Source organism: Pteropus alecto, unplaced genomic scaffold (genome assembly GCF_000325575.1).
Source record: "Pteropus alecto unplaced genomic scaffold, ASM32557v1 scaffold13, whole genome shotgun sequence".
NCBI classification, from domain to species: Eukaryota; Metazoa; Chordata; class Mammalia; order Chiroptera; family Pteropodidae; genus Pteropus; species Pteropus alecto.
In genome coordinates this window covers 10,738,301-10,751,481 of record NW_006434373.1, presented here as the reverse complement: position 1 = coordinate 10,751,481, position 13,181 = coordinate 10,738,301, and the positions used below count along the sequence as shown (strand labels likewise).

Below are 13,181 nucleotides of genomic sequence, written 5' to 3'. Positions count from 1 at the left end.
TCACCATCTAAACCAATGAAAATTTGTTCTTTGATTAGTTGGAAGTAAAAGCAACATTTTCAGTTCAAGAAAAATGAAAAGATTATGTCATTCGCTGTGTCAAAGAGACAATATTCATTATTTTATTTTGACATGTTTGATTATAGGTCACACCAGATGTATTACATGTTTGGCTTCCTATTTCTGGTGTTTATCATTTTGGTTATTACATGTTCTGAAGCAACTATACTTCTTTGCTATTTTCACCTATGTGCCGAGGTATGTATTAGCAATATTCACTTACGTTAATTTGTAGACAATATTTATAATTTTGTCATAAGACCACCTAGAATACTATTAATTGAAATAATTTTTATAGGTATGTGTCATTAAGATAGAAATTGACCTGTATTCCTGCATCAAATATAGCCCTCTTTAGGGTTGAATTAAGATTGTATCTGAGTTCAGTATATAATTTACTTAGTGCTTAACTTTAAAATGCTAATTTCCTGAGAATAGCACATTATGCTAAATTTTAAATTTTTAGTTTTTAAATGTTTAATTTTTTTTGTAATATAGATATTTCTAGGCTGAAATTTTAATAAAAATAAACAGATTTTAAGTGGAAAAATCCATTGAAACATTATATTATAATGAGTTATATTCATGGCAACATGGCAGAATGATGGCATCTTTGTGTAATAGGTAGAGTTGTTTAAAGATTTAGATTGTGTTAAATCATTCTTTTATAGTTACTTTCTATACAGGAAATAAAATCTAACTTTGCTTAAGACCCTTTTTAAAAATTTTTAGGTTAAATTCACATAACATAAAATCAGCTATTTTAAAGTGAACATTTCAGTGGCACATACCACATTTATAGTGTTGTGTAAACACCACCTCTATTTTCAAAACATTTTCATTACTTGTAAACAAAATCCCATATGCATTAGGCAGTTATTCCCATTCTTCTCTTCCCCCTAGACCTTGCAACTACCAATCTGCTTTCTGTCTCTACAGATTGATCTCTTCTAGGTATTTCATATAAATGGAATCATCTAATATGTGTAGCCTTCTGTGTCTGGCTTCTTTGATTTAGCAGAATGTTTTTAAGGTTCAGCACATTGTAGCCTGTATTAGTACTTCTTTTTATAGCGAATAATAGTCCATCGAATAGATATGACCCAATTTGTTTATCCATTGATGGACATTAGGTTTGTTTCCACCTTTTGGCTGTTATGAATAGTGGTGCTATGAGCATTCATGTACAAATATTTATTTGAATATCTGTTTTCAATTTTGGGAGGTATAAATGTAGAAGTGGAATTGCTGGCTCACATGGTTAATTCTTTGTTTAACTTTTTGAGGACTTTCCCCGGTGGCTGCACCATTTTACATTTCCACCAGCAGTGCTCAAGTGTTCCAATTTCTTACTGCTTACTGCTGCTTTCTGTTTTTAAGTCACAGCTATCCTAGTCTATGTAATGTAGTATTTCATTATGGTTTTGATTTTCATCTCCTCAGTGACTAATGATGTTGAACATCTTGTGTTGACCATCTGTGTATCTTGCTTGGAGAAATGTCTGTTCAGTTCCTTTGTCCACTTATAAATTGGGTTGTTTGTCTTTTTGTTGAGTTGTAAGTGTTCATTATATATTCTGGATACTGGATCTTTATCGGATATATGATTTGCAAATATATTCTCCCATTTTCTAGGTTGTCTTTACTTTTTTGACAATGTCTTTTACACAAAAGTTTTTAATTTCGTTGAAGTCTGATTTATCTGTTTTTTGCTATATCTAAGAATTTATTGCTAAATCTAAGGTCATAAGGATTTACCCTTATGTTTTCTTCTACATGTATAATTTTAGCTCATATATTTAGATCATTGATCCATTTTGAGTTAATTTTTATATATGGTATTAGTTTGGGGTATGAGTTCAGGGTCCGACTTCATTCTTCTGTATGTGGATATCCAGTTTTCCCAGCACCATTTGTTGAAGAGACTATTCCTTCCTCCTTGAATGGTTTTGGCATCCTTGTTAAAAATCCATTGGCCATAGATATATTGGTTTATTTCTGGATTTCCAATTCTATTCCAGTGGTGTATCTGCTATTCTTATGCCAGTACAACAGTTTTGATTGCCATAGCTTTGTAGTAAGTTTTGAAATCACAAAGAGTAAGTCCTCCAACTTTGTTCTTCTTTTTGAAGATGATTTGGGCTATTCAGGGCCCTTTGCAATTTAATATGAATTTGAGCATCAGCTTTTCCATTCCTGTAAAAAAAGGTTGTTGGAATTTCTATAGGGATTGCATTGAATTTGTAGATCACTTTAGAGAGTATTCCCCATCTTAACAATATTGTCTTCCAATCCATAAACTTTTATAGGATGTCTTTTCATTTATTTAAGTCTTCTTTAATTTCTTTTAGCACTGTTTTGTAGTTTTTAGTGTATGTCTTTCACTTCCTTGGTTAAATTTATTCCTAGGTATTTTATTCTTTTGAATGCTGTTGTAAATGTAATTTAAAAAAAATTTTTCCCCCTTTTTTTGGATTGTTCATTGTTGGTGCATAAAAACACAACTGATTTTCATGTCGATTTTGTACCCTGCTACATTGCTGAATTTATTTATCAGCGATAGTAGTTTTTGTGTGTGGATTCTTTTGGATTTTCTAATCTTGGTATTCTTTTAAAATATATTTATTTTTCACATATTCTAAATGGTAGGAGAGACAGTATTTCTTTTACAAGATCTCCTGCTAAGCTATAAATAGCCACTTACATAAAAGTAAGAAGAGCTGTTTTAAAAACTTAGCCTCATCTAAATTATGTTAGTGAAAGCTGAAAAAGGATTTCAACCAAGCCTTAATAGAATGATCTTCTTCCTAATATTGAGTTATACTTATAGAGTATAAGATAAGAAATAGTAATTTTGAACTAAGTAAGCTTAGTAAGTAAATAAGCTAAGTAAAAAATGCTTTCCTTTGAGGACTGTACTTTAAGGTAAAGTTTAATGTTTCATTATTCATAAACTGTTTAAGATTTTTCCACATATTTTTAGCTAGTCTTTAAGTAGTTCCACCAAAGATAAGAGGTGCTTCTTAGCACTTTTAGTGAGGAAGGAAATGGGTGAAGTTCAGTAGGAGAAAGAGACTGGAACTGATAGCAAAAATCAGGTTTTGGTGGCTATTTCACTTAGCTATGTTTGCTTTATAACTTTAATCTGCTACATGTTATCTATTGAAAAGTCATTCTTTAATTTTTTTTTCTTTTCTACTAGGATTATCATTGGCAATGGCGTTCGTTCCTTACTAGTGGCTTTACTGCAGTTTATTTCTTAATATACGCAATACACTACTTCTTTTCAAAACTGCAAATTACAGGAACAGCAAGTACAATTCTGTACTTTGGTTATACCATGATAATGGTTTTGATCTTCTTTCTTTTTACAGGTAAGAATTAAAATGATTATTTTTAATTAATAAAATTTTAGGCAATTATTTATAAATATTTTCCTTTTAGAAAACCCATGCAGGCTTCTCCTATTTAGCACTCCTATATTAAGTCTTTAGTGCAACTAAGCATATTTTTGTCTGCCCCCCTTTGACGTGAATATCAGTGAACTAAAGGCGAGAAAGCAGAACCTAAGGGAAGAAGACTAAACAAGGTCCATATTGTGCTAAAAGTACAGGGTCACCTGGACCAGTACATCTCAAGGTTTTCCCCTGTTAACCTCCTAATGGTACCATCTTTCTTTTGCCCATTTCAAAAATAGAGTTAAAAGCTCTAGTTTCATAAGTTTAGGAATAAAGTAGAAATTGGGGGGTGAAATCAAGATAAGATTGAGAATAAATGATATCAAGAAAAAATAATTATAGGACATCCCTTATTCTAAAAGTTTTAAACTATAAGTATATCTCTGCTTTAAAATCCAAGTACCTAACGGGATATAGTGTATATTGTATTGGTGTTTCTATATATGTATATCTTCTCTATCCTTCTGGATAAAAGTTTTCCGTATCTCAGAGCCCTTTGGGTGTTTGGTAAATGCTTGTGGAATGATCGAACTGAAAAAAGAAAATCGGGGGCCTTTCTTTGGCGCAATAAATGTACATCTGAAATTTTATCTAAGATTGTGTTGCATGCTATATGAGGAAATACAGGATCCCAAAAGAAAAAAAAACTTTAAAAACATTAGAACTGTTCTACTTTTTACTCATCAATTAAGATTTAAGAGCATTAGGTAGGGTTTTGAAGTGCCCCTGTTGCTATATCAGTGTATAACAATCTTCAGGCACATATATCAGTTCTGTATTCCAGGTCATTGGTCAGACATTGTGAGGTTGGTGTGTGTGTGTGTGTGTGAGTGGTGGGGGGAGTGTGCACATATCTTTGTGCTATGTGATAGATTTAGACTCACAGCCATAAATCTTAACAAATGGTCTGTAGAATCAAGGTAGCTTATGAAACAAGGAATTACTGTTTTTGTGTATCTGTGTATCTATAAATGCATCTATAGAATAATTTATTCCTTGCCTACACACAAAAAATAATCTTAGTGAATGTTGTTTTTCTAAGCATTTGTTATAATAATAATTTAACCATCATCTAAACTTTATTGTTCTTGATTTTTAAAGTGTCATATTTTCGCTTAGAGTTGTTAAAGTTAAGCCAGTAACTTTTAGTGTATTTCACTTTGTGGAAAAGGTTCTCTACATGGGAATGGTGAGCACTTTTAATGTCTTGCATTTTTCTAAAGTGGGGTATACCCCTAGTTACTTCAGGACTCCAAACCGACGTCATTTTTTCAATCTGTTTTACAAAACAAAGTAATATTCTGTCACATAAGGAAAGATGCCACTTTTAGTATGTACATTATATCCATCCTATATTAAGAAAAAAAATACTAAAAGTATTTTGTTAAGAACAAAATAAACTTAACTGTCTTTGGATTGCCAGTATGGTGATAAAATGTTTTTCTCATCTTAAAATATCTTCTCTTGTCTTGAAGTTCTTGCTAAGCATAAGGTTGTTTAAAGATATTTATGTTTTTAGTATTACTTTTCTGAAATTAACCCCAGCTTCTTCCCAAGCTTAGCTTACTAATGACCCTTCGAATATCTGTAAGGTACTATGTGTTCTCCAAAATAGTGACTTGGCCATAGTAGGTGCTCAGTACATGTATGATGTAAGAATGAGTATAGTGTTTATAACTTCCCATAGTAATGTCTCACTTGATATAGAAAATCTCCTTTATTACTTTATGTTACATTTTTTTATATTACATTTAAAACAGTAGTGAAAAACCATTGGGACTTTACATATAAAAATGTATATTTTTATGTATATCTCCTTCTGTATTCTTCTGTACCCCTACATGTTGACTATTTCTGAGGGGTAATCCTAGAAAAAAAATGGTATGCCTTAGTTTGTTGAAATGTGTTTGGCAGTTTCACAATTTAGTATACATCCTTTTGCAAAACAGAGTCTCTATAAATTTATGTTTAGTAAATCTAAGCACAGAATAGTTAAAAAGAGTACTACACTCAAAGTCAGGAAAAGGGAATTTGGGTTCTAGTTCTACTTAACCAGCCACAAGGCCATTAGGGATTACTTAATCCCTCAGAGACTCATTTTTGTCACCCATATAGCATTCATATCTCTTGGAGTCTAGAAAGATGAAGATACCTGAAAATCAAGGCATATATTTTTTCAGGAATCATTTCATTTGCTCTACATAACAGTCTATGGAGGCAGCTAGGGCATGTAAAATTATCTGTTTGATAAGGTAAAGAAATAGGCTTGTAGATTTTAGTGGATTAGTTCAAAGATGATATACACAGCTTCTGACAGAGCTACTCTGTCCTCTGGTACCACACTACACTTCTCATTTTTTGTGGGGGTGCATCTTTGATAGTGTCCTAATTATATTACTTTTAGCACTTTATAAAACATTTTTGAGTTATTATAATTCTTTGAAAACTGATAATTCCTAATAACTATGCTTAGAAAATACCTCCATTTTATTATTCTATGAATCTGATATTCTATTTAAGCTATTCATATCATACCTTGAATTTTAATATCAGCTTTCCATTTTATGATAAAATATTCTTAAACAGGAAAGGAAAATTGTCATTTTGTACAATTGTCATTGTACAAAAAGTTCTTTCTGTCAGTTTCTGTAGGAAATTTGATTTGAGGTGGTTGTACATTTTTCAAAAAAGCTCATGGATCTATGCTATATTCCTGGTAAGGAATCAGTCATTTTAAGTATTTTTGTGTAAATAATGAGGCTTCTTTTGAAAAAGGCTTTTTGTTTTTTCTTTTGTAGGAACAATTGGCTTCTTCGCATGCTTTTGGTTTGTTACCAAAATATACAGTGTGGTGAAAGTTGACTGAAGAAGCCCAGTGTGTCCAGTTAAAAAGAAATAAATTAAATTCTTCATCAACAAAGACCTGTTTTTGTGACTACCTTGAATTTTATCAGACTTATTGGCCTAGTAATCCTTCAGAAACAACATAATTCTAAATACACCTCTTCCCATACACTCGTCCCTACAAAATGTGTTTTCCACACTAAAACGTTTAGTTTTTCACACTAAAACGTTTGTATTGTGATTTGATTTAAGTATATATTCAGTTGTTCTCATTGAAGAGCAAATTTAAATATTATGTGCATTTGTAAATACAATAGCTATAAAATTTTCAGTACTTCTAATGGCAGCAATAGAAGAGGCCATATTAAACAATACTGATGAAATGCAGGACAGTTCATTGTAAATAGGATTTTCTAGACTCGGTAAGTGGAAAGAATTATTTTTCTTTGAAGGAGACAACTTTTTATCATGGTAATTTTGAAGGATGATTCGTATGATGTGTTTATTGGGATGTGGCTTTTAAAAAGAAATCTTGTATTGGTTGTAATTGTTCGTACCTTTTTTTCTGTGTTGACTTCATTATTCCCATGGTATTGGCCTTTTAAACTATGTGCCTCTGAGTCTTTCAATTTATAAATTTGTTATCTTAATAAATATTGTAAAAATGTCTTCATTGCATCATTACCTGTTGTATATTCAAAGAGAATCTATAAATATAATGGTGTTTTAAAATGAGTTACACTGTTTTATCAGATTTTACTGATTTTTGTTCATGTAACCTTTCTGAGTTTTGATCTAAATGAAGTTTCAGTGTCCTGGACTTTGTGACAATTCTAAAATTTTTACCATTAGGCGGTAATGGAAATTTTAAGTCATGCATCTAGCCAGATAAATGATGTAAGTCTAGTGGTTAATATACGCCCTACTTCATTGTCATTCAGGATTTTATGTTTTTGACTTGTTTTTCAAAATACAGCATTTTTGATTTTTTAAAAAGTTGGTTTTTTTGATTAGCAATGACTAACAAGTCTTTTCTATGATTGCATTGTCTTAGTTTGGATTTCACAAACAATTTTTTTAGAGTTAGGAAATAATTTCCTCTTTCACATTCATCTAATTGAATTTCATTTATGTAGAATATAGAATTTAGGAATGATTTCAGAAACATTAATCTGCTTATATTTATGAGAATATTCATCTTGTATTTTAGAGACTCAGTGCTTACTGCTTATGAAAGCAAATCAGATACTGTCTTTAAACTTTCAACTAAAATGACTAGCTGTTGCTCATATGCTATTGGTGAGTTCTTACTCAATATATTATTTTATGTTGATATCCTTTTAAAAAAACTGACTTTTTGGTTTTAAAGAGTTCGAGTTATTTTTAACCTCTCACAAAGAAGATTTAAGATAGAAAAATTTCTTTCAAATTTATATATCTTTTGCAGTATATTTAGTTTTTTATATATAATATTAAGGTACCATTGAGATAGGCTGGTTGACTAAACAAAGAAAAAGTTTTATAAAAATCTCCAGATTCAGACACTTAATTTTGTTGGTCAAAATTAAGTTTCTTTAATTTTATTTTTCCTTCTGTGAACAATTAGCTTAGTGATTAAAACAGTCATCTTACTGTTTTTATGTAACTTTTATTTTTTCTTTATACTTTGAAGTAACAATATTTTACACTTAAGCAGTGAAGAGGCAGTTGGAAAAATAAAAGTATTGAAGGAAAAGACTTATTAGAAGGGAGGAGAGGTGAGGAAGGACACTATGAAAAGGAAGGTAAGACCAGTGGTGAGAGGATAGTGGGAGAAAAGTCCTCTTCTCTGTGGCTTTTATCATGGTGACTACTGAGGAGTCATCGCCAGCGTTAGTTAGGACGAAAGCACTGTGGTCATAGCATGTGGAGGTGGTGGTTCAGAATCTGAGGAGGCTTTTCCTTAGTTTGAATATCCCCAAGAAAAAGTTAGGTTGCCTTGTGATCTGAGCTCCATGACTGGGCTGCTCTGAGCCATCTTACAAATTATACTTCAGAGATAAGGGGCTGCTTCTGGGCTAGGTTTGTGAAAGCCCTGCTTCTGATATATCCAGAATGGCTCAGAAAACCAATGAATCTCAGCTATTTGGAAAGGTTTTTAAAACCCTCATTCATTAAGCTCTCTTCTTTCATGCTTTGTAACACAGTTATTTATCAGGCGTCTGTCTCCCCTCCACTAAAATTACAAGTAAGCTCTTTGGGGACAGGGGCTCTATCTTACTTACCTAGGTTGCCATGATGCCATGAACACGCATGGCAATCATGTTTTCTGAATTTTCTTGTCACTTTAGAATTTACCTAGGTAAGTCATTTTTTCAGTGTCCCAACTCTTGGCCAATTTGCTAATCTTAGCAACATCAACATATAAAGTAACTTTAATGCTATTTAACATTTGCATTTTAAGTAATCAATGCTTTAGCTGGAAGGAGTGACTGGAAAGAGTATTATTTAGGTAATGGAGGCAGTTTAAAGGAGGTAGGTGAATGTAGACCTTTCTGTGTCTGTTATGCCATAAGAGGTAAAAGCTTGTGCATAATGCAGAACAGAAGTTGCTCCAAGGCCAGAAATGGGCATCTGGTCCCTTTGTTCTATTTGCTGTTTGACTTGAAAATTACTAATACCTTAAATGTGCTATCAGTACCTCATACTTCTACATATACTTGCTAAAATTAAGTAATGACTCACACAACACTTTAACAACTACAAAGCATTACAGGTCTTAAATATTTTTCTTATATTATTAACTTGAGAAGACTTTATAAAGACCCTCTTTGGTTTTTAATGAACAGAATAAATAACCTCCGTTAACAGAATGAATTCTTCACCTACCTGTGGATAGCAGGGCATTCCGGTAGGTCATTATATGTAAATTTATGTTATTAAGTATACTTTCATATTTGCATTTTGCTCCTATAGCCAGAAAAAATGGTGGCCATAATAACATTATGCCTACAATAAGATCTCAGGTGTTTTTACTTTGATAGAACCAAACCTGTTTCCTCCTACTGATTTTTCTCTCCTTCAATGTGATTTAAAGTCTAAACACTAAAAATCATTGTTCTGCATATTTCCTCCAGCTTTTGTAATTCTGGATTTCTTCAGCCTGCTCATTTGAACTTCATATCTTCATTTTCTCAATTATCTTTTTTCCTTTTCATTCTTTGACCCACTGATATATTTGACATTCTTATTAATAATGAATTATTTTGTAAAGAAAACAAGGTCTAAAAGGTCCTATTTATTATCTTGGATATTTTTTGGAAAACTAGGCCACGTGAATGGTATTGACCATCATAAGTAAGTAGCACTATAATAAGTCATAAGTCATTAATTTATCTGAAAAGTTGTGATAGGTGTAAGTCAAAAATGATAGATTGCATTCACGCTAAAAACTAGTTTTAATTGATACCTTACAATCAATGACATTGTATACAAATCTGATTTTCAAATCTGATTTTCTTCCTAAATATAAGATGAATGTTTTGTTTTTGTTTTTTGGTGATTAGCAACATCGTAGGTGGATGGGTCAGAGTGAAGGAGGGTCTTCTGGCTGATGTTATAGCAAGACAATTGTTGCGTGTTAACTTGGACTATCTTAACGTACAGCAGTAAACAAAGGCAGTAGAGCCAGGGTTAGCCACACTCGTTTTCTGCTTCAGCAGCGCTAGGGGTGGAAGGAGCTGGGGTCTCAGAACCCATCAAATGATTCTTCTGCCGAGCCATGATCCCACTTCACGGTCCCCTCTCAGCGGCCACACCACCAAGACTCAAAGGACACCTTCCAGACTTCCTACTCCTCTGCCCTGGATGATGTGACTTTGAAAAACTTTACAAACCCTTTGAGGAGAGGGGACATGATGAGAAACTAGTGAAGCTGCAGAACAGAGGTGGTAGAATCTTCTTTGAGTACATGAAGAAACAAGATGGTAAGGACTGGGAATACCTGAGTGCAGTGGCAATTTGCTCCACATGCAGGGAAATATGAATCAGTTGTTCCTGGAATGGCACAAACTAGCTGTCATCAAATATGACCCCTATCCATAGGACTTCCTTGAGGCCCATTACATGACCATCAAAGAATTTGACAATCAGCCTATGCAGGATGAGGACCCAGGAATCACGTCAAGACAAACACACCCCGGGAGGCAGTGACAACTAGAGCCAAGGTTCAGGCTGGTTTCCCTAGAGTCACAGGGGTGACTTTGGACCTTCACCAATGCAGTGATGTATCTTTGGGTAACCCTTAACTATTCTAGAGATGATACACCCACCTTTGTAAACCTCCCACTGAGAGAGAGGGGTTGGGTGGGAGAGAGATGCGAATAGAGGTGATATAGAGGGGACACAGGATTTAGAGTTTGATGGGGTATGTTTCAGTCCTACGCTACCACTAATGAGCAGATACCTCCCAATATAAAGCCTTTGACTAAATTAATTTTCATCTTCATTAACTCATTTATTGCATACTGATGTTTGACAGTTCTGTTATCTTAAATATTACTCAAATTATTGTTTAACTTGCAGGCTTATCCTCCCAAGTAGATCACAGACTTCTTAAGGGCAAGAATCACTGCTTATATCATTTTTGGTTCACGCTCAGGGCATAACAGTATTTTGCTTATTGTAGACAAATATTTGTTGATTGAAACTAGGATATAAGTGATACTGATTTTAAATATTTAAATTGTTTGATATAATGACATAAAGATACCTTTTCAATATTTTGTTTAGCTCTCAGATTCCAGAATGTGCTATTTTGAGTTCATAAAATTATGCATTTCAACGTGTATCCAGCAACATTGTCTTGTACATTTGTTCTATGTTCGTTGACAGTTGTTAAAACAAATCAGCACTGGCAGAACTTGGCCAGCTCCTCTCTACACTTAGTTTGAACTGTTACCCGTGGAACCAGCTCAAGCAAAACTACAAAGAGGCTAATTGAAATCAGAATGCTGGGTCATTTCTCATTCAAACAAAACAGATGGCCCTCTTTGCCACACTTCTGTCAAACTTGGGGGGAAGTAATTAAATGCATTTTTAATGCCCACACATGCTTACTGGCTCCTTAGAGGAATTATACACAGCTATTGAAATGCTGGGGATGGAACAGGGTGGGCTCTTTTAAAAAGCAGAGCTTGTTTCCCTTTATTTTGAAGGTTTAAGAAAAGTCACTTTAACAGGGATATTCAATATTGACAGTTTCAACTTAGATTCGGAATATTTATTTTAATTTTCATTTAATTCATTTTTTTCCTTTGGAATAAGTAATCCACACACGGTAAACAATTCAAAATGTACAAAAGAATATAGAGAAAAGTAAGTCTCCATTCATACTTCAGTCACTTGAGTTCTCTCTCCCTGCAGACAACCACTATTAACAGTTTCCAAATATCTTTCCAGAAATTTAACCTTTATTTTAAATTTACCTACCGAAAGCTCTTGTTTGGATACCTATTTAACTGACAATAGTATTTGTTTTCAAAATCGGTGTGAGGGTTTTAAGAAAACAACTGTGGAGGTTGTGTTTTTATTGTGCAGAGTGTGTTCAGAATATTAGTACAAAGCAGCACCATTATTAAATGACACCTCATTGATGGTTAATAAATTCGTAAAGTGGTATAAGCCACCTCTTAGGACCTGTTTGAGGAAAGAAATTTGAAGGGAAAACTCTTGCTCCATAGCTCAACTACCTGTTGACCTGGGATCATTGCCGGATCCCAACTAATGGGTATATCATCTAATTCCATACACAGAAAAATGTGGCCCCATAATACTGATCTTTGAAAAACAACTTAAAAACAACCTGATGCCTGGCTAAAATGTACACCTGACAGTTTGTCTTGATGCTTGTACCTCCTGGTTTGTCTCAGATGCCAAAGATGAGCTCTCAGCTTTCTCTCCACCTCCGTCACAGATCCATGGGTTTTCTTCAAAGCTTAATTTCAGGGGAAGTCACGATATGGTTTATTTCTACCTTAAGTGTGATTTTTTTTTGAAAATCTCTGTCAGGGTTGCATTTTTAACCAATGAGTAACAGTGGAATAAGTTTTGTGTCCTGAGGAGGAAAAACCCCAAGGATGGGTGTGAACAGATTGAGGAGGGAAGTACAGTTCCTTCTCAGCACCTTTGATATTGCTGCACTGCAGTGGCTAACATTGTGTCTCTGGAGCCACCCTACCTGGTTCGAGGGCAACACTCTCCTTTTTTCTCTCAACTGTCATCAGGGCTGTGACCAGAAGCCCAGATGCATGGATGCCTCAAGGTACCCAGCTCAGGCTCCAGGTTCCAGCAACTCCCCAAATACATCCTACCATGTCCTGGCACCCAGGACAGTCCCAGGAGGCTGAGGGGATCCCTTCACCAACCTAACCCCGAAGTGGTGTGGGTTAAAGGGTGCCCAGAGGATGGAGGAGCAACTGGCCTCACACAACACCTGTGAGTTACTCTCTTCCACTGGAAGATGTAACCTATTTTTAAAGCTGTGAAAAAACTGTAATCTTAAATCCTTTCTGACTTACACTTACCTTCAAATATTTAATCTCTAGATTGCTATAGTGTGTGAGTGAATGTATGTGAAACTCTTTGGCAAGTGACAAAAAACTAAAAGGGAGTTGGGTTAAGATGTGATTTTATATTAAGCCACAGTTAACCTCTGATCCTCCCAGTGTTCTAGTTATACAAATACAGTGGTTTGGCATTTGCAGTATTTATCTTAATTTTACTAGATTTTGTATATGTACATTATAAAGAGTAAAGTATTACTCTTTATTTTTTTTTCAA

The 13,181-nt window shown here is 33.9% G+C and overlaps 1 protein-coding gene across 4 annotated transcripts in view; it reads left to right on the top strand.

Moving 5' to 3' along the window:
• Positions 1-7,040, top strand: part of TM9SF2 (transmembrane 9 superfamily member 2) — a 47,624-nt gene extending 40,584 nt beyond the window's left edge. For all 4 annotated transcript variants that reach the window (XM_006909388.3, XM_025044976.1, XM_025044977.1 and 1 more), the window contains 3 exons: positions 147-258; positions 3,263-3,434; positions 6,317-7,040. In XM_006909388.3, the coding sequence (XP_006909450.1) occupies positions 147-258; positions 3,263-3,434; positions 6,317-6,384 (352 nt within the window). In that variant the 3' untranslated portion in view covers positions 6,385-7,040. The remainder of the gene's footprint in view (positions 1-146; positions 259-3,262; positions 3,435-6,316) is intronic.
• Positions 7,041-13,181: the final 6,141 nt, after the last annotated feature.